The following is a 25150-nucleotide window of genomic DNA, read 5'->3' on the forward strand; positions in this document are numbered from 1 at the left end:
TCCACTTACTAACTTAGCAAATTAGACAAGGTAAGTCCCTTTTCAGAGGTTAAGGGAAGGTGGGGAAGAAACAACACCCAGAAAAAAAATATTAGGAAAGTATTCAAATTCTGCAGATTAATATTCCTCTCCGCAAACAGTTTTAAAATTAATAAATGATTCTGTCCACAAATAAAAATAAAGATTTCTTTATGTGCCCCAGAGGTACTTTGACCTGAAGTTTTACTCTTCAGTATATTAACATGATGCTGCTCAGTAAGGCCAGTTTCCATTTCAATAAACAGAATTCAGTCCCTACAAGAAAGTTACTTCAAAACACTAAATTCTATCTATCTACAGATCTCTGTCAAAGCATTTTCACAGGCAAACAGTCAAACCACAATCACTTATGTCAAGCAATGATACTGCAAACCTTTTAAAATTAAAGTACAATGCATTTTATATGCACTGGGTAAACATAGGCCTTCGGTATGCGCTACTCAAATATCTATTGTACGTAGCCACTATAGGCTATAGAATAGAGGGAAATTCTACCCACAAAAATCTCTCACATTTAGCCTACAGCTTATATTAAATCAATCCCCTCTTATTTAATCTTGAATATTAATCATATGTTGGATATACACACAGATATAACACAGAAAAGCTAAAATTACTAGCAGAGAAAGTTCTCAAGTAACCTTTCTCTCATCACTTTCAAGTTCTCAGTCTATTTCCTCTGCATATTTTTCTGTCTGAGCCAACTACTTCACGGTCCATGTTATTTGTAATTTCTCCCCATTTTTGCCTTGATTTTGTGCAGTTTGAGTAAAGGCTTAAGGTATACAAGCAGTTTTTTCAACTTATGGCAACTGAGGTGCAGGCAACTAATAAATACATAGCAGTGAAACAATTAAGTATCTATAATTATCAAGAGTGATATTCCTGGAGAAAACAAAGACAAAATGCATACTTGGATGTATTAGCTAAGTTAAATAAAAGACAGAAATATGGCAAAATAACAGGTACATGCAGCAAAATATCTATTCTGGAAGACTATGGGCAGATCACGAAAGGGAAATTTCAAGAACTAGAGAAAAAACAGTGAAGAATTCAGATGGAGCAATTAGGCTGAAAATCAAAGTAAGAAAAGCAAAAGTTCTCATTATATTAAGCTGAGAGTAAAGATAATGAAAATAAAATTTGCACATTATTGGAGATATGAAAACTATGGTCTAAGGATAATAGCAAATGCTGATACTTCTATAATACTGGAAGCAAAGAAATGAAGAACAAATATCAAAATATACTGAAAATACATCTTAAATCTATGCTATCTTTTGATAGTGTATTTAACTGGAAAACTGTATCATTATCAGAGAGAAGTTACAATTTTCAAATTTAAGATATCTGAGACATTCTAATAATTATTAACTCATTTTAAAAAGCATGAATGTTTTAGTCTATACTTGGATTATCCACTCATATCTTCAAACCATTTAAGTTCCAGTCAGTACTTGCTCATTTGTACAACATTCCAAATTTCATATTATAGTAACACCAGACTAAAATTTGTCTACAAATTCAATGTACTAACTCTGACTGATATTAGGACTCCTATAAAACACTTCTCCATTTGACATCAGATAAAACAAGTCTGTAGGTATGCTACTGTTAATCTATTTTCCATCTCCTACTTCTGTCTGTTATTTGACATGATCTACACGATTTCATACATCGAATTCAGATTAAAGCATTTAGAAGTACCTGTAAAACAGGAATGACAGGACAGAGGGCCTCAATAAACTTGCTCCAAGTCAATACTGTCATTATTAACCGTCCTTGCAATAAATGTATCAGAATGGCCTTGGCTGTTGAGTTCACCTGCTCAATAACAAAAAAAAACCAAACCACTAATGTAATTTTCAATGTGTCTAAGTCAGTTAGTTAATGCTGTAATTGAGAATGTTATACAAAAAGTCTCAAAGACAAAATATTGTTTCTGCAGAATGCTACTTTTAAATTGCCAGTTACACATTACAACATTACACATCACACATTACAACATAAAGTTGTTCAAAAAGCCTCTCAGAGGAAACACACAAAATACTTCTGCCTAAATAGCACCCAGTCATTTTCCCCTTAGAACTCTGGTTTGTCTTTTCTGAAATAAAGTAAATCATTACTTAAACTTATACACCTATTGGTCCCTCTATCCTGCAGGTAAAACAAATTCTGTTTCTTTTCTTTCCTGATCCTGCCTTTCTCGGGCATTTTATTCCCAGTCTATGATATGCATCTGAAGATACAGGAAGAAGAGAGATTTAAAGCCTCTTATGTGGACATTTCACTTTCTTGAGACAAACGGTCAAACTGAGAAGGCTACCAAATATTTCAAATTGTAAAAAATTCATCTGAAGCTATTTATCAAAAAGGAAAAAAGCTGTACAATACAGTAATTATACTGTATTCATGTACACAGTATATAATCTATGCAGTAAGCAATACTGGAGTATTTACAAGCAAAAATTATTACTGCAATGGGAACAGAGGGGAAAAAGCCAGCTTCTCACAAGTTGCTCTTCCTTACATAGTGTAAAAACAGAGCCAAAATCCTGCATTTTATGCCACAGCTAAAAATCATCTCACTCCAGCCAATAAGGACAGCCTTTGATAATATGCCTCTAGCCTAACTTTTAAATAGAGGCTGGCTTTATAAAATCATACAGCAAATCTTAAGACCGACCCTGGAATACAAGGTTCTTCTCAATTTTTTCTCATTGTGACATGCCTGAAAGATTCAACTGATGCGTTATGAAAACTTAAGGAGCAGATACGCATCGAAGAAGTTAAAAAAAAAAGCTTGGATATGATCTTCATTATCTATTTTGTAAGAAGTATAATAAAAAGGCATTATAAGGTTATAAAGAGAACAAAAAGTGATAATTTTGTAAATATGCATTCTTTGATCTTTTTAAATTCATTATCCAATACCAATTGAAATCTATTTCTTATGCTTGACCAACCAATAAGAGAAAACTGTCAGTCTTTTCCATATGGTATCCAATGGGGTAGTCAAAATAAATTACTTCCTTGCAAAAGATAAATTACACACAAAGTATAAACACGTAGTGCATTATTAAAGATATTTTACTTCTCCTTTTAAAATGCTCAGATCTAAAAAAATAACTTCTAAATGGAATTGTGCACAGTACTGTGTTTAAAAAAATATCATTCCAGGAGAGAAGCTGAAAATAAATAAATAATTTGTTAGTCAATGTTCTTTCCCTCTGACTGTAGGAACATTACAGATCAGCCATAAAGGAGTTACAAAGAACCTAGGTAATTTTTTCTTCCTCTCACAACTCACTACTTAGCTCTATATGTGAGCTAGGAAATAATGAACACTTGTTAAGCAGTCGTGCATATAAACGAACCCAACAGAAATTTGGTCCCATTCTATAATATTATAAAACATTTTTATAATAGTCAGGTAATTATATTAAAACACAGATGTGCTTGTAGTGATGAAATACAAGTTTATAGCAAAGACATTGCAGCTTTAAAGTGTCTTTTTGTTCCTCAACCAACTCAGAAGTCACCCCACTTTTACAGAGACTTGAGACTTCAAAGTTTGTGTCTCCCATAAATGTAAAGCAGCATACATACTATTTCATCATATGCATTTTATTAGGGTCGAATATATTACAGGAAAAGATGAACAAAAACAATATTTTATTTCATTTTCATTAGTCTTTATTACAGTTAATAGCATCCTATACCTATAATCTTGTCTCTGAATTCATCACAAAAAAACCCCAAAACTTTCAATTTACTACAATTTCACTATTTGCATAGCTTTTCCAGAGCTTTTCCATATACAAAACCCCATATTTAGTCAAAACTTCATGTAAGCCTCAGACCACTGTGGAGAATATCAATACCTTCTTTGCATGCACATCAACTTATAAATACAGCTACTAAACACAGTACCTCATTCTTATCATCCTGAAGGCCAAATGTACAGATTTCATATAATACTTTAGGATGTAGAAGAAAATGTACTCCATGGCAGACTGAAGACACAGGTTTCGCAATATTATGAATACCTAAACAGTCCTTCAGTAAAAATAAAGTCAGTTAGTTTAAAAATTCAAGACAATCTCCAGTACTACATCTTGTTTTATAAACTGCCTGAAGTTGTCAGGCAGTGAAAGGCTTTTTCCATGCACTTTGGATGACTAGTTCTGAAAGCTAAACTTTACAGCCCTGGAAGGAACTATCTTTAAAGATCACTAACTGAAAATTCCTATTACTACACAGGACTAAGAAACAGAAAATAATTTTGTTCCTGTTCGTCCACACAGACAAGTGTCATTGAGTGGAGATAAGGAGTTTTCTTTCTGAAAGACTAGCTCCACCATATTTGTACATTACTGAATTGTGCTATAAGCACACTAAGTATAGATGATGTCCATTACAGAAAATAAAAATTACAGTGAAGTATTATAACAAAATACAAAAGTGATTTTTATTTTGTGAGCCATGATACCTAAAATGACCTGATGAATATGACATTGCCATTCTCAACATAGAGTACAGCCATACTTCTAGGAAGTTTACACTCTATTCCTTGGACTATCATTACAAAAAACTAAGGCAGTGACAAAATATCCATATAAAACAAAATCAAGACACACATAAACCCTCCCCAGGCACACAAAAAAACCCAAAAAGAACCCCCAAAAAAATCAAAGAAAACAAACCAAAAACCAAAAAATCAAACAGTACATAAAAGGATTTACATGTTCTTAAACCCAAACTTGATACATATACAAATCTGAACAAAAATTAAAAAAAATCAAAAGAGAAATTAAAAATTCCTGTGAAGGGAATCAAATCTGTCCTTGAAAAATGGGCCCATGTGAACCTCATGAAGTTCAACATGGACAAGTGCAAGGTCCTGCCTCTGGACTGGGGCCATCCCCAATATCAAATACAGACTGGGGGATGAACAGATTTAAAGCAGCCCTGGTGAGAAGAATTTGGGGGTACTGGTCGATGAAAAGTTGGGGAAGCTGACAGTCCATATTCATAGAAAGCCAGGAGTTGTGTCAAAGGAAGCATGGCCAACAGGTTGAGGGAGGTGATTCTACGCATTTGCTCTCGTGAGACCCCGCCTGGAGTGCTGTGTTCAGGTCTGGGGTCCCCAGCACAGGAAAGACATGGACCTGTTAGGAGGGCCACAAAGATGATCAGAGGGCTAAGAGACCTCATTGCAGCCTTCTAGTACTTTATAAGGGGTCTTGTAAGAAATACAGGGACAAATTTTTTATCAGGGTCTCTCGTGATAGGACAAGGAATAATGGTTTTAAACAAAGAGGGGGCAGGTTTAGACCAGGTACAAGGAAGAAATTTTTTACAAGGAGGGTGGTGCAGGTTGCCGAGAGGTGGTGGAACCCTGGAAACATTTAAGGTCCAGCTGGATGGGGCTCTGAGAAACCTGATCTAGTTAAAGGCCTCAACTCAAAGGAGTCTGTGATTCAAAGAACCTCATTTCAGCAGACAAACAAACTGAACACTTGAATTCTTTTCAAAAACAGAAACAGAACAAAAGAAAAAACTCTGTATAACAGCAGTCAGAAAACAAAGCGACCAGCATTATTAAGACGGCTTTTAAAAAAATAAAAAAACATTTTTAGTCACTGCTTTTTCCCTTCTAGAGATCCTGTCATTTTGAAGTGCAGTACCTGAAGTATAACTTAACCAAGCTGATTTAATACCAAAAATGTAACAGCAAACTGCAAGTCCAGGCCTACTAAGATTTTCCAGCATATAACACAGTAAACTGAATTTGCATTAAAAATGCTTTTAATGATGAAATCATATAATATGCATTATTGAGTGCAACACCAGGAGTGTTAAGTAAGCATTAGTTCTAACCTTAACCACTTCCAAACAGCAGTGATAGGCTTCAGCTTTTATATTCAATGAAGGATGAGATAATAGGCAGAGAAGTATCTTCTGACCCTCCGCCTGGAGCAATGAGTTGGCCTCAGCAGACTTCCAACTGAAAATGAAAAATAATTAATTTAACTATTGTTTATTTTACAGTACCTAAAGATGTCTACAAAAATTTTCCCCTTCAATTTCAGGATTATCTCTAAAAAATACCTTCTGCAAGGGTATATACACCCTGAAAAACAGACAAAATTCAGAGATCACAATATATTTGCCAAAATCAATTTCTGAAAGTAAAATAAAAGTTATACAAATATACTTGGAACAAAAGATTTAAAAAAAGTCTGAAAGACAAGTCAAAACATTTTAAGACTGTTTCTTTGTAAATCACATAACTTTATATACAAAATCAGAAGAGCTTAGATATGGAATAAAATATTAAGTTTTTAGCATGTGAAATTCAATTTTCAATACACGCACTACAGAATGACACAAATCAGTTAGAAGAGACCTTTCAACGGCTAAAAGAAAACAATTGTTCAAATACAGGGAATAAACAAGTTGAGATTCTATTTGAGAAACTTTATCAATCTAAAAAAAAAATATACTTTCACAAGCAGTGTTTTACATAGTAATGTACTCACATATTTGAGCACATGTGAATGCATTCTCGAAGCAAGGGAAAGTGTTGGTGGAAAGGTAGACTACACAAGGCCTGATCTGCCAATTCTACTAATTCAGAAAGATTCGCATCCCCCTGTGACGTAAAATGAAGAGAAAGAAAGAAACTATTAGAAATAGTAAAATTAAAAGTATCCTCTGTTATTGCTTAATCTTTCAGAATTTATCATAATTGAATATTAAGTAGGTTTTAGTTTAGTCTTCAAGGAAGTTTATAATTAATTCAATAAATTTCAAACAAAAAAAATTCAGAACCTCTTCCTGAGAGTGGAAAACCCTTCACCTGATGAATCCAAATAAACTTCTATTAAACTCTGTGGGAATAATGTATGTCTAACTTTTCACGGCATGAACGTAATAACTCTATTCAAATTACTATTTTTTTAATCATTATGCAGTTTATGTGAGAGGAGTATAATGAAAGATTCTATTAAACTTTTAACAAATCATTTTTAATATTAAAGAGCTGGTTTCTTTTTTCTAAATTTAAGTACATATGTCTTCATTGTATTTGGTTACCAGATACATTAAATATGAGCCATTTAAAATTGATGGAGTTAACTTCCTTGTAAACAGTATTTTATGAGCAACGTATTGCTTCTATAAAGTCCAGAACCTGCCTAAATAAAGGATAGATTAACTCTGATTTAAGACAGCATTATATTTCTATTGCTACATTTTATGCATTTATTTTAGTATTTTCCAAAATTGCTTGTCCATTTAGGTAATAGAGAAAAATATTTCAGTATTGTGCTAGAAGCACTTAACTAATAAAGCAAGGCACATTCATTGTTTTCATAACAAAGCGACACACACAAATCTCAGTCAGTCTAGAAGCAGTTGTTTTTTAAAGCTGCAATTGCCAAAGTAGTTGGGATTTAAAAGTTTCTGAACAATATAATTAACTACTGGACAACATACATACACACACATTATATAATTAAATAAATATAAAATATCGTATTATATATTATACATAAATGTACATATTTACATAAATATAAATAAATAAATAATTTCCTGCTTCTTACTTCTTTGCCCATAAAAAGTCCAGTGCTCACTTCCAATCTCCAATTGTTTATTTCTTTGCTTTTACTTAGGATAAGATTTTTTTACAAACACCATGAAGAGTATTAATGAAAACAAATATAAATTAACTACATCTTGCATCGTATGAAATTCTCATACTTACAAGATCTTATTCTGCCATGTTAGACTATAATTTTTACCCCATAAAAAAAAGAGTGAAGGAACAAAACTTGTCTACAAAAAGTATTTTATATAATAAAATTCCACACCTTTTTCTGAACTTCAACCATAAAGCTACAAGTGCATTCAATTGAATATGCAGCTTCTGAAACTTGTTTATAAATAGTGTAGTTCTCAGTACTCATCTGCTCCAGATAGGCTGCAATGGATTCATGAATGCTTGGGTATTCCAAGGAGAAGGACATGTCCAGAGAGAGAAGAAATAAAGCATTCAGCAAACTCTTTTGTATAACTTTACTGGCCTTTGAAAAAGAAAACAACTGTCAGAATAACAGCCTGAAAATACAGTAAAACCAACAATAGCATTTGCAGTCATTCAACAAGTACAATCACTACTGGTGCTATGTAAAAATTAGAGAAACGCAGATCATTAAATGAGTTCTGTATGAAGAATTATTTTTTTCACTAAAAAGTGACAGTTAATTAGATGTCACTCCTAATATCAGACCTGCAACCAGTCACCAAAGTTGTGTACGATCCAAGAACAGCACTAATATGCACTGCTGGCCAGAGTCAATTCACTGGCTGACCACGAGATGGTAGAGAATACACAGACCACAATTATTTCTGTATTTAATAAAAAGCTGTCTACAATTCCACATGGTCATACTGCAAACTAAGAAACTGGGATTTCTGTTTTTGGTTTGGTGTTTTTGATTTTTAACTGCAAATGTTCAGTATTATTTCAACTAAAATGTTGACCTCAAATACAGTAGCTTTTTTCTAACTCCTGTCATACACAGAATGGATATATTATGTGCATAAGAACATAAAGACAAAAATTATAAAAAGTCATGATATTAGTATGTCTACACTTATTTGCAGTACAAGATGTAATATTTGTGACAAAAAGCTGTCAGTAATAACTGATCTTCTACTCTGAATAATGTCTAAAAAAAAAGCTACACTCACTAAAAACTGGTCTAAAAAATTTAAATCCATTCAGATTAAAACACCTAACACGTTCCATCACACAAAAATTTTATCGGACCTTCCCATCTGAAATAAACAGAAAAAATCCTCCACCCTAAGAAGTCCAAACAAAAAAAAAAAAAAAAACAAACTCAAGAGCTACATCAGAGTTCCTTTTAAGGAGCTCTGGAAGCAAAGAACAATTAAAATCACTATGATGTATGAAACATAATTCCTTACCACATTTCATCAGATTAAGAGTGATGATTTTAAATGTTATGTCATTCTAGTCTTACTTGCATACATAGTATAAACTAGCAGGGGGCAGCAGAGCTTTGCAAACCATACATCATACCAGAGAAAAAACAATATAGGAGGGAAAAGAACACTGAATTTCAAAAACTTGTTTAAAAACTGTAATAAAAATTGTTTTTTTAAGATTTGAAATCTGCAGTGTGCACTGATAACTAAGAATGGACAAAGCTGCCCTCTGTGACCATACATCAGCCAATGCAGATCAGATTAATTTCTCTGTCCAGTGGCTATTTTCCCAGTATTAATACCTGAGGAAGGTAACACTTTCTGCCCTCTTAAAATGCAAAAGCAAAAGACAATCACCTATAATTAGTGATGCCATACCTTTTCTACAGGGAGAAGTATTTGCAGCAATCTAACAGTGAAGACTGAAATGCTAATAAATGCCATTCTGTGATGCACCAACATCACCTTGGGCTGTTCTGCACTTATATTGGTTTTGTGATATAATACAGTTTCTCCAAGTAAACCCAAGACCAGAAGCAATCTGTCTTTCTGAAAACAAAGTCAGAAACACAATAGTTAAAAAAAAATGAAACATTCCTGCATATTTACAGTGTTTATACAGCACCCACAGTATCATTAACACAATTATACCAAATACGCTAAAACTGCATAAATACACAGCATTGTTTGTCATACAAACAGAACTATGCAGTAGACCTCAGTCTACTTTCACTTTTAGTTCTGAATACTTGTTCAATAATTACCCATTACTGATTGCTCTCTCACCTTTCCTCTCCCACTTTTCTCCCCTCCCTCTGCCTAAATTTTTGCTCACTACACTTCTGAACTTCAATTTTAATATGGAAATACTAAGGCCTGGTCTGAACCTGCAAATAAACCTTTACCTTAAAATTAAAAAAAAAAAAAAAATCCCAAATCAACTCACAATCCAAACTTTGAAAATATCAAAGGTTTTTTTATCCCTATTCATTCTCAAAGGAAACAGCAAAGTATTTTTTTAGTTCTCATCCTTTTTTTTTGTTTAAATCAATACAATTGTATAAAATTACCCAGCTTATTTGCAAACTTTTGTTTGTTAGTAGCCTGGAAGCAAACATTATCCTACTAATAATAATCAGCAGGATACATATATATTGATGCTCACAGTTTATATTTTAGTTTGATAGACTTACAAGCAATGAAACATACTGATTCAGATCATAAAACAACTAGACAAAAAGGTATTAAGCTTCTGAGATGTAATATTCTGCAAGAAATCTTCAGCACTGACTTGGAGTTGATCAATTATCATACATTTTCACAGATCAGTATCTTAAATTCAAAGAAAAAATTCTCATTTGCTAATAGGTCCTATAAATAATATAAAGATTAACATTTATAAAATAGAAAATAGGGAAGTCTACAGCAATATTTTAATTAATTAATATTGCAGTTATTATTGTTTCATGTTCAGTGGTATTTTCATGAAACTTAAGTCAGGTGCATTTAATTCAAGTTTTTAGACAAGTTACCATCTGTAACTCTGATATGTTTTTTTCGTGCCTAAGCCATGGCAGCTTATGCTTCAGCTTTCACCTGTCTTCAAAAAAGCAAGACAGTCATTAATATTTCATCTGTTATTCACTAATTTGATATTTCATGTATATAAGAATTCTCAATTGTGTCCAGATATATTTCCAGCAATTTAAATTATTTGGTCAACAGCACCTTCACGCTTTGAATCTCTCCTGAGCCAAAAAGTCTTCTTTCTTTCCCTGCTAAGCAACATAGTTATCTGAAATTTGTGCAGGGATCCATAGTTCCTGTGTAGGAAATAGATAGCATGTATGCATCTTACAATTCTGGTCTTGGATCTAAACAGTTATCTCCCTGATTTTAAACAGATAGTTTATAATGAGTAAAGAATGTGAAAGTTGCCATTTACATCAAATGTCGCCAACATTTGTGGTTGGTGCTTTTCCCTCAGATCCCCTACCCTACATAAGTTTCTCTCAATGGCCGCTTATTTTCTTGAGATGAAACTCCACGTGTCGTCTGGTAAAGGAAGTTACATTTAAAAAAAATAACATGTCATCAATAGAACTAGCCATAAACTACTTAAAATTTTCAAAAGGGTAGCTCAGCAGAAGATTAGATCTGTATATGAATCACTGCAGAAAATGTCAGAGGTTTACAAAAGAAGACTGTTCAGCCTAAACAAAGTCTGAGGAATCTTACCAATTCCAATGCAAAAAGGCTATCATCTTCCCAAACATTTTCAGAAATAGCATCACCAATAAGGAACATGTCTTCAACAAGCAATTCAAGAACTTCCATTGTCACTCTCCGACTGCCTAGGAACACAAGTGAGAGGATAAACTGAAATGCAGACAAAGTATTATATTTTGATATTCAGAAGACATCACTATAAACAAGGGTTTATTCTAAATATAAAATATAAACTTACTGGGTTTTTTTTTTAATTTAAAAAGAAGAAAATCTACATTATACCATATAAGTTGATAATAACGTTCATAAAAGTGCCTGTTGATTTTAGTGAAGATAAAAAACTCAAAATATAACCACATGAGAAACAGTGTGTTACTGTCTCACAGTATCACACTGTCTCACAGTGTGCCTTCAGATCACAGGCTTTCAGATCCAATATTAGTTTCCTTACAATCTGTGTCTCATTATAGCACAGTGGAAGAATGAAGAAATATCATCCAGTAGAGTTTAAAAAGTGTAAAAAACTTTACAGAAAGAGAAATAAAGACAGATCAACTTTATCTGAAAGCAAAACTATTTTAGGTCACAGAATCACAGAATATGTTAAGTTGGAAGAGACCCACAAGGATCATTGAGTTCAGCTCCTGGCCCTGCACAGGACCATCCCTAAGAGTCACACCATGCCCTTGAAAGTGAAAGTATTGTCCAAACGCTTCTTGAACTTTGTCAGGCTTGGTGCCATGACCACTTCCCTGGGAAGCCTATTTCAGCACCCAACCATCCTCTGGGTCAAGAACCTTTTTCTAATACCCAACCTGAACCTCCCCTGACACAATTTCAGGCCATTCCCTCAGGTCCAGTCACTCATCACCACAGAGAAGAGATCAATGTCTGCCCCTCCTCTTCCCCTCTCAAGGAAGTTGTAGACTGCAATGAGGTCTCCCCTCAGTCTCCTCTTCTCCAGGCTGAACAGACCAAGTGACCTCAGCTGCTCCTCATACAGTCTGCTCCTCATTGAATCTATGATAAGATTCAATGAAAGAAACTTGAAAGGTGGAAAAACTGTATTTTAACTTTGCAGATTTGAAGTGACAGGCACCAGAAAAGGAAAAGATAGAAAATACATTTTCTGTAATTTTACATTATAAATAAAAGATGCCAGAAGTCACAAATGTGCTTGTGACTAATTAATATTTAAATATCACTATTCTGAAAGGGAAAAACAAAACTTTAATTCATTTTAGTTGGTTGATTACCAAAAAGAAAAGAGGACTGAACAATTTTCATACATATTTCATACAATTTTTAAGCTAAAGCCTCTTTTTCTATCCTAGTCATAGATAGATACATGTATATTTCCATCTCCTATATTTGAAAACCTTACCATGTTTACAATACCTGTTTTGAATTACATTTTACAGCTAAATATCATTTTAGACAACATAAGAACAAAAAGACTGTCCTTCAAAAAGACTTTGTAATTTAGAAACTTTATAAGTTAAAATTAAAATCATAGTTGTTATCATTACTTATGTTTCTTAAATCAGTTACAATGTGCTACTGCATTCATATGAACAAAAACAAACCTCTCCGCAGAATTTTTGTTTATTATTTCTTGAACAGGAGGTAAACTCTATGCTCAAAGAGATCAGAACATGTTTGGTTAAGTGTGGCTATTTTTTCATCCACAGACCCACTTCTTCCCACCATCAGTAAAAAGTACTTAAAACTTCTGCAGCAATTCTGGAAAACAACCAGAAGATTCAAGCTTTATGACCTGAACAAAGTCCCAGGAAAAGAACTGCTGTAACTAGTTACAGTACTTCACTAATTATCTGTACCTCATTTACTTGAGCTACTCACCTCATAATACCAACTTCTTAAGAGGTCTGTATTAAAAATGAGAAGGATAAATAAGTGAAATATTTAACACTTTCTCACCTGTTCTTAGCAGAGGTATTGCATTTTCCAAGACAGAAACACAGAATTGAGGAAGGCTAAGCTGCTTCATCTGTAATTCCAAAGTGTCCTCAATTTCAGTATCTGGTAGATCAATATGTCCTACATCAAATGGGGAATGCAGGGAGATTCTGGAGTTTGCATTTGCTTGAGTACTGTTTCCACTTAAAACAACAAGCAAACAACAAAAAAAGACATGGTTAACTCTTGCAAAGAGAAAACCCATATATGTACACATGTCAAAAATAGCATCAAGTATTTTCATGTCCTCCTTCCTTAAACATATCCTTCCTTCCATCCCATTCTTTTTCTGCTATCCACCAGTGTTGCAGGAAGAGGGGGATTTTGTTTGGTTGGTTTTGTAAATGTCAGAACTAGTAACATCACAAGTGAATGCCTAATGTTTTGGCAGCCATCTTCAAATGCACTTAGTACTGTGTACTGGAAGAAATACACATGCAATGAATACAATATTGCAAGAGAAATATAAGTTGAATTGAAACTTATTTTTTGTGATGAACAAAATCTCTCAAGGCCACTTACCAAATAAATTTCATCCTGAATGATACTTACTGTATTAAAACCATTCTATGTAGCTAGCTACAAGAATCATTGGAAGGAAAATTACAAAGTGTGTCCTATGTTAAAGCCTTAGGACTACCTCACCAACTGTAAAACAGAAAATATTCTCTTGCCTAAGAAAGCTTTAAGTGCAATCAAGTATACATTACAAAATATACATGGTGTGATTATATTATAGAAATATTTTACTTATTAAATATATATTATATATAGTTCATATATTATGAACAGTATATAGTTCATAATTGTATTCTTTTTCAACTGTTTTCAAAAATAATCTAATTCTGTTGTCAGCATTATAATTAATACAATTCAGAACAGATATTTTTTATGCTTTTTCTTATCCTAAGATTTGCTTTAAAAAACTTGTATTTAAAAACCTGACTTTTGTAGTTGGTTTTTGTTTGGTTCCTTTTGTTATTATTAAACATGCTGAAAAAAGGAATTGTGGCATGACTGTGTTGCACTATATTGTCTAATTAAATGCAAAAGATGTATAAAGAATAGCAATTAAGATTTTAAACGCCAACTGATTAAGAGGTCAATAGAAGACTACAAGAAAAATAGAAGAGTTCAGTAGTGTGTAGTATGTTTGGCTGCACTTACCAGAGGGTAAGGAAGTAGAGGTATCAGTCATAAAAGCAATTCAGAAGAGGAAAGGTTAAGTTTCCAGGCAGAATTTGAAACAGACAAACAGATAGAGGAGTCTCAAGATTTAAGAACAAGGAAAAAGAAGAGTTACATATAGTTAGTAATAAGCAAACAATTTACATTACAATTATTTTGAAAAAGACAAGATTCACTAAAAGCAGCTCTTCCGTATCAAAATAAGCAATGTCAGAGCAACACTTTTGTCATTTCACTCTATCATATCTTCTATTGACATCATGGGGTTTTTTATGCTACCTCTGGGCTAAATTATATCTTTGTAAGAAATGGGATTTATGGACAGTGAGCAGTTCTACTGCACCACACAGGATGCAAGAAGATAAAAGCGTACAGTCATGAACAATTCATAATATGGCCATATACTTTTAATAAACTACCACTCCCTGATTTCTAGATGTCTCATCACCACCTTAACTGGTCCTTATTCTTACGCAGATTTCATTACTAGACTGATAGCCAGGCTATCACTATTTCTTGTACAATATACACCAGCTGCTAATAAATTGTGAAATGTTCAAAATGGTCAGATCCTAAAACGCACTGAGCCTGGAGTTCATCGACATTAAAATATTAGTTACATATTAAAATATTAATATATTAGACTTGAGCAAAAATAAACTTCTAATATAATGACTCTCAAGATGCATTTACAATTTACTACATGAGATATTCTCATCACAGTCGAATGCCTAGGAGTTACTCAATCATTAAGCTCATACACTACAGAGACTCGTACGAACTACCAACAAGAATGCAGTAAGGATTTACAAGGACTTTTAAACTTCCACATATTAAAAGACATTGGTTCTTGAATAGCAGCTTTAAGTCTGTTGTGTCAAGACGAGTAACAAAATCACACACAGATCTCTCCATTTGGAAGAAACACAGACAATTCATAACTTCATATTGGAGTAAAATTTTTAGATGTTATAGAACTGAATTTTGTTGTCAGATTAAAGACTAATAGAAATCTTTCTACATCATAGCATTTTTGACAATACGATACACCGCTACCTATGGGACGGCCATTCTACTTAAAAGAACTTACAAGGTCATCGGCTGAAAAAAACCAAAAAATTCCTGACTTTATAGCAATAGTCTGAATAAATGCTTGTCTGTGTATTACAAATACATGCACAAGCAATAACAAATGATACTAAGAGATTTTGTTTAAAAAGGTGGTTGGGTACAAAATGTGGCAACGATCTTATATATTCCTAATACCACATAAAGAACAGTTTAACTCATAAAACATGGCTTGAATTTTCACAGTTACCAAAACTCTTGCATCATTCCACACACTGACAAGGAGCTGATGATATAAGCCCATATTAATAATTTTTTTTAACTGAAGTGTAAGTTATTTCCTGTTTTATTCACCTGGAAGATACTGCATCCCAATCTTGACCATCTCCTCTAGGACGCTGAACTGTCCGTCCAATCACAGATGGCCGAGGGCTACTACTTCCAGGTGATGGATTCTGAGAACGAGGAAGACCTCTTGGCTCTTGACAGTAAGATATAGATGAATTCTGGGAAGCTGTGCCTTTATGCAACACAAAGCATATATTTTCCATTAGTGGAATCCATTATTCTGAAAGATACTAACACAATGAATGGTAAAAGTAACCCAGGTAAGATATGGAAAACACCAAGTAAATACTGGTGAGCTAGGACAACCTATCACTGGCAAGCAGCAGAGTTTGGAAAAGTAATTCCAAGGCAAAACCACTAAAGATTCCAGTTGAATCATAAATCTTGAGTTTTAAAAATAGAAACAAGTGTGTCTGCCTAAGGCTATTGGACTTGTTGATGTTATAACTGAATTAGCAACCAATATCATTTATTAAGACACCAAATATAGTGGCAATCTTATGAAGAAAACTAGACTACCAATTTACAGAAACAGAGTTGATTCAATTCAGATGACAAAATGGAAACAGGAAGACCATTACAACTAATTTACACCATTAAAGCTATAACATTTAAGCATTAAGAGCATTGTGAAATAGGCCTAATGACTGCAAAACTCAAAACAATGATTAAACTATTTTTAGCAATCAGCATAAGAAGTTGACATAGCAAATGAAATTAGTAACTACATTGTTAAGAACTAATAGCTCAAAAACTTTTCTGAAACTCTGCCCACTTTTATTTTACAGATTTGATCTAGTTTTAGTTAAAAATCCCTCTCCTGCTGACATACAAACAATTGGATACTGGTAAAAGTTGATGAATGAGTAATCTCAGCAAACTGTAAAAATGAGTAAGTACTTTAAAACAATTCAAGTACTCAAAATTTTTTTATTAACATTAGTAGTACTGAACACCACTTATTCAGCAAAACAGTTTCACAAGATTACATTTGCTATAAGTTTCAGGGGCTTCTTTCCAAAATCATCTTAGGCAATCTTAACTGTAGTAAAAACAACAGTATTTCAAATAGTTAAAAATACCTACCTTGCTCTGTGGAAGAAAAACTTGGATCTCTATGAAAGTTAAGCCTGCTTCTCAAGAAGATGCACAACTGTTGCAAGCATGACACAGCCTGCAAAGCTAAACGATGTCTTCCATCTCCTACAAAAGCCAGGTTTAGCAGGGACAAAAGGCTCTGCAAAGGCAAAACCATCAACACCAATAGCTGAACATTAATCATGTTCATGAACAACTATGCCAGCAAAAGTCTTGCACTAAATATAGTCCACAAATACTTCCAAGGGTTTTTCAAAATCACAGCAAAAAATAAATAGGTTTAACTACTGTTTTCTTACTGAATGCAAGATAACCAGTTCTAAGGAAAAAGCAGAGTTCTACACTGTACTTCCAATGAAGTCAGTACTTTCGTTGTGGAAGCCCATTAGAGGGTGTGCATACACACCACCACAAATTTATCTTATCCAGAAGAAACAAAATATTAGTTCAGAACACACTTAATTACTGATTAGCAATATACATTACAACCAAAAAATTCTCTAAACACGATAGGTAGCCAATGTCCCCTTTCCTATGCACCTAGAGTTAACATAAAGGAACTTCTGTTTAGCTATTTTGTTTAGAAACAAATCATATAATTTACATCAATTCTTCCTTGGCACAACTTATACCACAGCACAACAAAAACATTAAACTTTATGTGAATTCTTGCCTGTACAATCTTTGGCCTTTGAAGGAAGATCTCAGCAGGAAAATCTTGCATAATCACATCCTGAAGAAGCTCGCAAGTACTCCAAATTAAATTTTGGTTGTTACTTCTCAAAGAACTAAAAGTTCATATTTAAATATGTATTAAAATTAAAAAGAACCAACCAGGAATTACTAGTTTGAACAAGTATTTACAAGAAAGTTACAATCACAACACTGAAGAATCTAAAGAAAAACACCTCTGTACTACTGTCACACTACTTTTAAAGTTGAATTATTTCTAAGCCATGCTCATCTTATATACAAAAAAGAACAAACTCAACTCCAGCTGTTATCAAGCCACATGTAAAATTAGGTTCCAAAAAGAGAAATAACATTACTGATATTCAATTTGAAATTAAAATAACAAATACTGGAAAGTCTCTCTGAAGCTGTTAATTGTCTGTGTTATACAGCAAGTAATCTAACTCATACCAGTAAGAAAGTTTCTTTCATTACTATGGTTCATGTAGAACTTAAAAACACTTGAATTACCTATGTGGGAAGTTCCGTAAACGAAGAAATTTATTAGCTATTCTCTAAGATGTATATTAGTAAATAGTAAGAACCTTTAGGATATTCTACTTCACTTTTTTCCACTTTAATCGTTTCAGAAACCACTGTTTCTGAACTCTCTGTAAAAAAATACGTCCAGTTTTACAAATCTCTGTTCTTTCTCTATACTCAGGAATAAAGGAAATTAAATATTAAAGAGGTTTTCCAGCTTCAGAGATCTTTCAAAAGGAAACAACAAACAAAAAAACCTATACTAGAAATCTATCACAGTTCTGTGTCAACTCATAAGGAATCCCAACTATTGAATTTTTCCTTGGGCCACTTCAAACACTGTTTTTCTACATGAAAGTTCAAACCAAAAAATAAAATCACTGCAGAAAGACAAACAGAATGACTCAGTACCTGGATAAGATCCTGTACCTAAACTTATTGCCCTAAACCTAGCCAAGGGACTACTGAAAGTATGGATTTTCCTGCCAAGTGGTCATGGGGGTAAAGTAAATAATGATTTTATTCCACCTTGTTCTAATATTAACTGAATGAAATCTTTGATCCACCTGAGAAATTTAGAAGACAGTCTGAAGTATCATGAAAAAAACCCCAAACGTACTCTGATTTAAACACTAAGAATGGAGAGCGACACTGCCCAACTTCAGCACAGCTTTCACAATCATTTATCCAAAAGTAGCTCATTAGGTTATTTACAGGAACAGCTTTATGATGCAGAAGGACAGAAATTGACAACTGCTATTTCAGAAAAATAAAACCTACAATAAAATTCTAATGTTGCTATTACTGCACCTTTCATTTGATGAAAGTACATGTCTATCTGTTGAAGTCAGAGTTAGCCAAGGAAATGTGGAAAATTTCAAGCATTTCACTGCAAAAAACCAGAGCAGATATTTTGGAATATATTTTATAGAAATGTTATACTGTATATATTCAAGACAAAGAAACTTATGAACTATACAGAATCTGAAAAATAACTACGTTTTACTAAATACGGACTTGCACGAACTCAAGTGCTTTTAATGAAAGTATTCAGCAACACCAAAACACCACTAAAATCATCTTAAACCCAAGTGAAATATACTTAATAAAGAAAGTTTTAGCAAATCTGGTACTACAGAATATTTATTAGCATGATCTCTAAAAACCGAAAATTGCCCTCATGCTTTTACTCTTAAAGCAGTAGAAATTATCGTTCTTACGGAATTATGGCACATAATAACTCTAACGAAAATAACTTTGAAGCTACTTTTAACTTAAAGCTTGTAATAATTATTGTGCAATTCTTAAGACAGCTTATAAACTACTAAAGAAGCAAACTGGTGATTCACATACAGTAACTGCAAAGTCATATTTTAAAATCTAGTTCTTAGCACCATACTGTATGTTAAATACGACACACTTCTGTGAACTGCTACTAATATACTGGTACAGGCAAAGACTTGCCAAAGTATTACCGGTCTCTGCTTGTCAGAGAAACACTTCATATAATCTTACTGACAAAAAAATCAAAGCGTAACACCGGTTTTCATTTAGATACAAGGTAAACATTCCCAAAGCATCTAATCCAGTTTTCTAAGAAGTAGAAAGGTACTTCAGACTAAGTTTTTAAACAGCCACTTTTGACTATGAAACACAGATCTTCTGAAAAGCATTAGCAATTTAAATAATCTTTAAAATTGCAGCACTTTTTAACATACTTTACATATTCCAGAAAGCTAAGCTTTTTACTAGAAAAGAGAAAGATCTATTAAGACGAGTGTCATTTTTATAAGCATTATAATTGTAGTTTCTGTGGTACTCGATTTCACAGAATAACAATAGGAAAAAGAATAACCAATATTGCTATGCACATTTCTAATGAAATTCAATCTAAATTACAACTCTAAGCACTTTCTATAATTAACATATTCCTTTGTAACTATACATACCGGCTGTTCTTTTGGGAGGTATTTCTAACTGTAGTGGATGACTTCTACCTTGACAAAAATATCCAGTGAATAATTCCTCTTGAGGCAGAACTAAAATAAAAAAAGAATAAATTTAAAAAATGTACACACGTACACACAAAAGAAAAACTCGATTTATTTTCATGTTTTTCCTGAACTACCTCCGTTTTGCCCTTGAGTTTTAAATCAGTCTCCTTAATAGGTTAAAATAGTCTCAGATGATAAAAAAAATTGAGTAAAGAAAGTGTATCAATGTGTATTTTTTCATAATTATATTCTGCAATATCATTCAAGCAATAGCAAAAATAATTACACAAAATGTATTGCCTGATGGAGAACTGGCAGTCAAACAAAAGGTTTTCCTTTAATCTACGTATGTAGCAATAAAATAGACTTTTTTTAATTAACTACTTATAGTCTTTTTCTACCAAAACTGCTGTCTTCTCAGGTCACACAAAAAGTTGTCCCCTTTGTATATAATATGTATATTGTTAAATACATGTCATTCATACACAAACTTTATAAATATAATCACAAGGTATGTAACATTAAAAACAGTCTCTCCAGACTATAATATTTGGTTCAAAAGATCAGACTAAATAATGCCTAGATTATTAGTTTACATTTTTTCCCAGTAACTGAAGTTAAAACAAAAATAATTAAAAGAAAAATACAACGCTCTTGTTAGGAAGCACTAAGATTATTTCATCCACACATGCATACAATTTACAGCTTAAGTAACTTCAATTGAGTAGTTCTAAAAGATGAGATAAGAATGCACATGTACAACATTAATATACTTTTTCCCATACAGTGGAAACAAGAAGTAAAAATCTGCCCCTACATGGGCACAGGAAGAAAAAAAGAAAAGGAAAAAAACCTCCACAATTGCCAGGCATCACATAGTGCCAAATAGTTCTAGCAAACTACAACTCCAAGCATTAGACAGGCTGCAGAACCACAGAAAAATTGCTTTTATCTCTGAAACTGCACAGTATGAGCAAGAGAGGTGTGGCCATTATTACAGCATGCACTGTAACAGCAGTGTCTTTCCCACAATAATCAGGAGGATGAAGTAAGCACTTCTATGATTTGTAATTTTGTCCTCCAAACTTTGTGCTAAAATTTTTAAGGCAGAAGAAGAGAATCACAGGAGTTACGTTATATCTAAGAGGCACTGTAAATCTTTGTAACAGATAGATAATGAGCTAGATAACAGAAGCAAGTAATAGCACTCCACATATATGTGAAGTACTTCACACATAATGTGACATTTTAAAGAAAGTTTATGGATTTTTCTATGACAAATACTTATGCAAAACTAAGTAGACAGTGCATACAACTAATGTAGTTTAAAAAACCGTTCTGCTAGAATCAACCACTGCTTATTTCTTTTTTTTTTTTAAATCTGAATTGCTCTCAAAGCTAAAGCCTATTACACAATGAACAGCAGTAAAGCACACTTTACTAACTAAATTACAGATTTATTCAGAGTTGCTACACTTGCTGCCATAAAGTTGTTCTTAGAAGTTGTGTCATGCTCTTTGTACATTATAGAAAACAGATATTACACACTGAAGAAATGGACAGAGAATTCCATTACAAGAATGGCACTAGGTGGTTTAGCTAAAGTCACGCTGCCTCTGGCAAAATTTGATTACTACACAATTCACTGCTCTCTCAGGAATAATTTGCCTAGTATGGTTAAAAAGATCAGCTTTACATAGCCTTTCCTTTTACTTTAATTTAAAATAGATTACACTCCAAAATACGTAATTTACCTGGTTGATCTACTGAAGGCTGAGACTGAGCTTGATAACATACTGATAAAGAACTAGAAGGAAGTTCAGAAGGAAGGAAGAACAGTCCATCCACAATCCCATCAATTATGGCCTGCAAGTTCGGATCCACATCAGGGCGAAGCTGAGAGAAAAATTCCACTGCACCAATTCCAATCATTTTCTGGGCAGCAGGTGGATGCTATATTAGGACAAATAATTGACAAAGTTAGTCTGAAAAGTCTCAAGGTGTCTGGATGAGGGTGGGGGGGTAGAGAGCAGCAGGGGAGGAAAAAATAGAGTTGTAATATTTAATTTATATTTTGCCTTTATTCATTTAGACCATTGTGCTGAGATAGAGCTCATTTTCTCTACAGTGGCTGGTAGGGGGCTGTGTTTTGGATTTGTGCTGCACACAGGGTTGATAATTTAGAGATGTTTTTCTTATTGCTGAGCAGTGCCGACCCAGAACCAAAGACTTTTCTGCTTTTCATACTGCCATGCTGGCAAGGGGTCTGGGAGTACATGGGAGGCTGGGAGGAGACAGGCTGGGACAGGTGACCCCAACAGACCAAAGGGATATTCTGTATCACAGAATCATAAAACAGCCAGGGTTTAAAGGGACCTTAAAGATCATCTAGTTCCAACAGCATGCTCAGTCTATAAAGTGGGGGAAAGAAGAAGGAAGGGAGAGATATTTCGAGTGATGGCATTTGTCTTCCTAAGTCACTGTTATAGGTGATGGAGCCCTGCTTTCCCAGGGATGGCTGAACACCTGCCTGCCCATGGGAAGTGGTAAATGAATACCTTGTTTTGCTTTGCTTGTGCATACAGCTTTTGCTTTCCCTATTAAACTGTCTTTATCTCAACCCACAATTTTTCTACCTTTTACCCTTCCAATTCTCTGCCAGATCCCACTGGTGGAGGAGTGAGTGAGCAGCTGTGTAGGGCTCAGTGTCTGCTGGGGTTAAAACATGACAACCATTCATCAGTATCAAGGATGGGTTTTTTGTTTCTTCTGCCTAGCTGCTGTTTAGCGATTAAAACAAAAGAATGTAAAAATCTGAGATATCTGAAATTTCTTTAACATTTTGTCAATTTTCTTAAGATAACTTGCACTGATGTTCAAATCTTCATTTTCCAGGAACAGTGCAAATGCCTAGCTGCAAATAATGCTCCAAGGAAAAAAAGAAACACTTAGTGAGAAACTAAAGGAGAAATCCAGAAAAGAACGATTTTTCTCAGCTACAATCTGGTGCCCTCGTACCCATTTTCAAGTCACTCAAATTGTTTTAATTTTGGTCTACACACAGTGGCATTATTATTCCTGTTTTACAAAACCACTCTAAAAATCTCATTATATGGAGCTAACAAATTCAAATAATATTCAGCTTTATTTAGCTTCGGCACTCTAAGGGCATATAGTTTAAAAATAAATGAATGTTAGTATGTCATACCTTGATCAAACTGTTCACAAAATTTAATACTTCCTCTTTTATTGGGACGACTGGGAAATTGAACCACTCCAAAAGGTTACGAAAAAGTGCTTTTTCATGGACCAGATCAGCATAAGAAATCAAGTTGTGATCTAATTTAAATAGAATAGTCTTCAGAGATCGCTCTCTTATCTCTGTCAGTTCATGACCTGCCCAAAAAAAAAAGGTATTAAAAAAGCCATAATATTATTTGATGTAACTTTTTTCTTAATTGGACAAACAAAATACTGTCAAAGACCTGTGGGGAAAAAAAAGCCAGCTTTTATGCTGTCAGTATCATGCCTACAAGGAAGACAAATATGATTATGCTCACCAGCGATAACCTAATCAAGTATGTTTGCATGGTTACAAAGCAGTGAAACATTATAAACGATACTGATATAATATGGTGTCAAGTGCACCTCTCCTGATATAACCTGGTGCCTGAACCTCTGCCAGAATATGCTGTGGATACGGAAAGCTGCCTCGGAGTCGTGAATCTGACAAAGAAACTACCCAAGCCCACTGAATCGAAAGGCACCATTTCTGAAGGGGCAGCCTTCGGCGTTTCCTAGGGTAGCATTTCCACCTAGGGCAGCATTTCCCTAGGGCAGCATTTCCACCTAGGGCAGCATTTCCACCTAGGGCAGCATTTCCACCTAGGGAAGCGCCGCAGTCCCCCCACGCCTGCAGCGGCGAACCGAGCGGGAGAGCAGGAGCCAGCGGGGCGGCAGAGGCCGGGCAGGGATGGCCGGGCTCCCGCACCCCACGGCCGGGCCCCTCGCCCTCTCTGCACACAGCTGCACAGGCGGAGGGGCCGGGACAGCCCCGGGAGGAGAGGGGAGCCATTACCCAGCTTCCTGACGAGCGACGACAACTCCATCGCACCCTCTCCCCGCCCGCATTCAACCGCCGCGCCGGCCCCGCCCGCCCGGCTAGGAAGGGGCCGCAGGGCACCTCGGGAATCGTAGTCCGCCCGCTGCCGCCTGGGACCCGCCGCTGCCCCCGCCGCCCTTCGCCGCGCGCAAAGCACGCCGGGAGCTTTCACCGCCCCGCGGCGTACCGGCGGGAGCGCAGAAAACTACAGCTCCCAGGAGGCCCCGCGTCGAGCGCGCCCGCCCGCGCCGGGCCGGCAGCGGTGCGCCCGCTGTGCCGCCCAAAGCGCCGCCTGAAGCGGGGCTTAGGTGGGGAGGTGCGGCTCCTTCTTCCGGGAACGGAGGCAGGATGAGCGGGCATGGTCCTGAGCTGCGCCAGGGGAGATTTGAGTTAGACATTAGGGAGGAGTTTCTTCACAGGGAGGGCGATTAAACACTGGAACGGGCTGCCCAGGGAGGTGGTGGAGTCACCGTCCCCGGAGGTGTTTAAGGGAAGACTGGACGTGTCACTCAGTGCCGTGGTCTGGTTGACAGGGTGGTGTTGAACTCGATGATCTCGCAGGCCTTTTCCAGCCCAATCGATTCTGTGATGCGCGCAGCCCCGGGGCTCACGGTGCCGTGCCCGGTGGTGCGGTGGGGGCCCCCAGCGCAGCTCTGCCCGTCCCGGGGCGTTCGGAGCCGTGAGCGGCTCGGTGACAGCGGGTGTGCGCTGCCCAGCCCGCCGCTCTCACCGCGCCTCCCGCCCGTACCTCTGCCCCTGTAGGGCCGCGGCTCTTCACCTCCTCCGTTCTGGCCTCATTCTCTGCAGCATCAACTTCTGCAAACATCGGGTTTATTTATTTTTTTTTTTCTGAGTCCAGACACTA

The 25150-nt window shown here is 35.3% G+C and overlaps 1 protein-coding gene across 2 annotated transcripts in view; it reads right to left on the bottom strand.

Moving 5' to 3' along the window:
* Nucleotides 1-24356, bottom strand: part of RTTN (rotatin) — a 77508-nt gene extending 53152 nt beyond the window's left edge. Inside the window, exons 1-16 of one of the 2 annotated variants that reach the window (XM_064657834.1) lie at nt 24262-24356; nt 23392-23579; nt 21938-22136; nt 20139-20228; nt 19000-19078; nt 17648-17762; nt 16963-17113; nt 15883-16048; nt 13234-13415; nt 11302-11417; nt 9442-9612; nt 7920-8132; nt 6585-6697; nt 5923-6049; nt 3973-4098; nt 1747-1863 (exon numbers count right to left, since the gene is read on the bottom strand). In XM_064657834.1, coding sequence (XP_064513904.1) covers nt 1747-1863; nt 3973-4098; nt 5923-6049; nt 6585-6697; nt 7920-8132; nt 9442-9612; nt 11302-11417; nt 13234-13415; nt 15883-16048; nt 16963-17113; nt 17648-17762; nt 19000-19078; nt 20139-20228; nt 21938-22136; nt 23392-23579; nt 24262-24292 — 2184 coding nt within the window. In that variant the 5' untranslated portion in view covers nt 24293-24356. Of the gene's footprint in view, nt 1-1746; nt 1864-3972; nt 4099-5922; nt 6050-6584; nt 6698-7919; nt 8133-9441; nt 9613-11301; nt 11418-13233; nt 13416-14439; nt 14548-15882; nt 16049-16962; nt 17114-17647; nt 17763-18999; nt 19079-20138; nt 20229-21937; nt 22137-23391; nt 23580-24261 lie in introns of those variants that run through there. The other variant, XM_064657844.1, reaches the window with a different exon arrangement.
* Nucleotides 24357-25150: the final 794 nt, after the last annotated feature.

This window comes from Pseudopipra pipra, chromosome 1, assembly GCF_036250125.1.
Source record: "Pseudopipra pipra isolate bDixPip1 chromosome 1, bDixPip1.hap1, whole genome shotgun sequence".
NCBI classification, from domain to species: domain Eukaryota; kingdom Metazoa; phylum Chordata; class Aves; order Passeriformes; family Pipridae; genus Pseudopipra; species Pseudopipra pipra.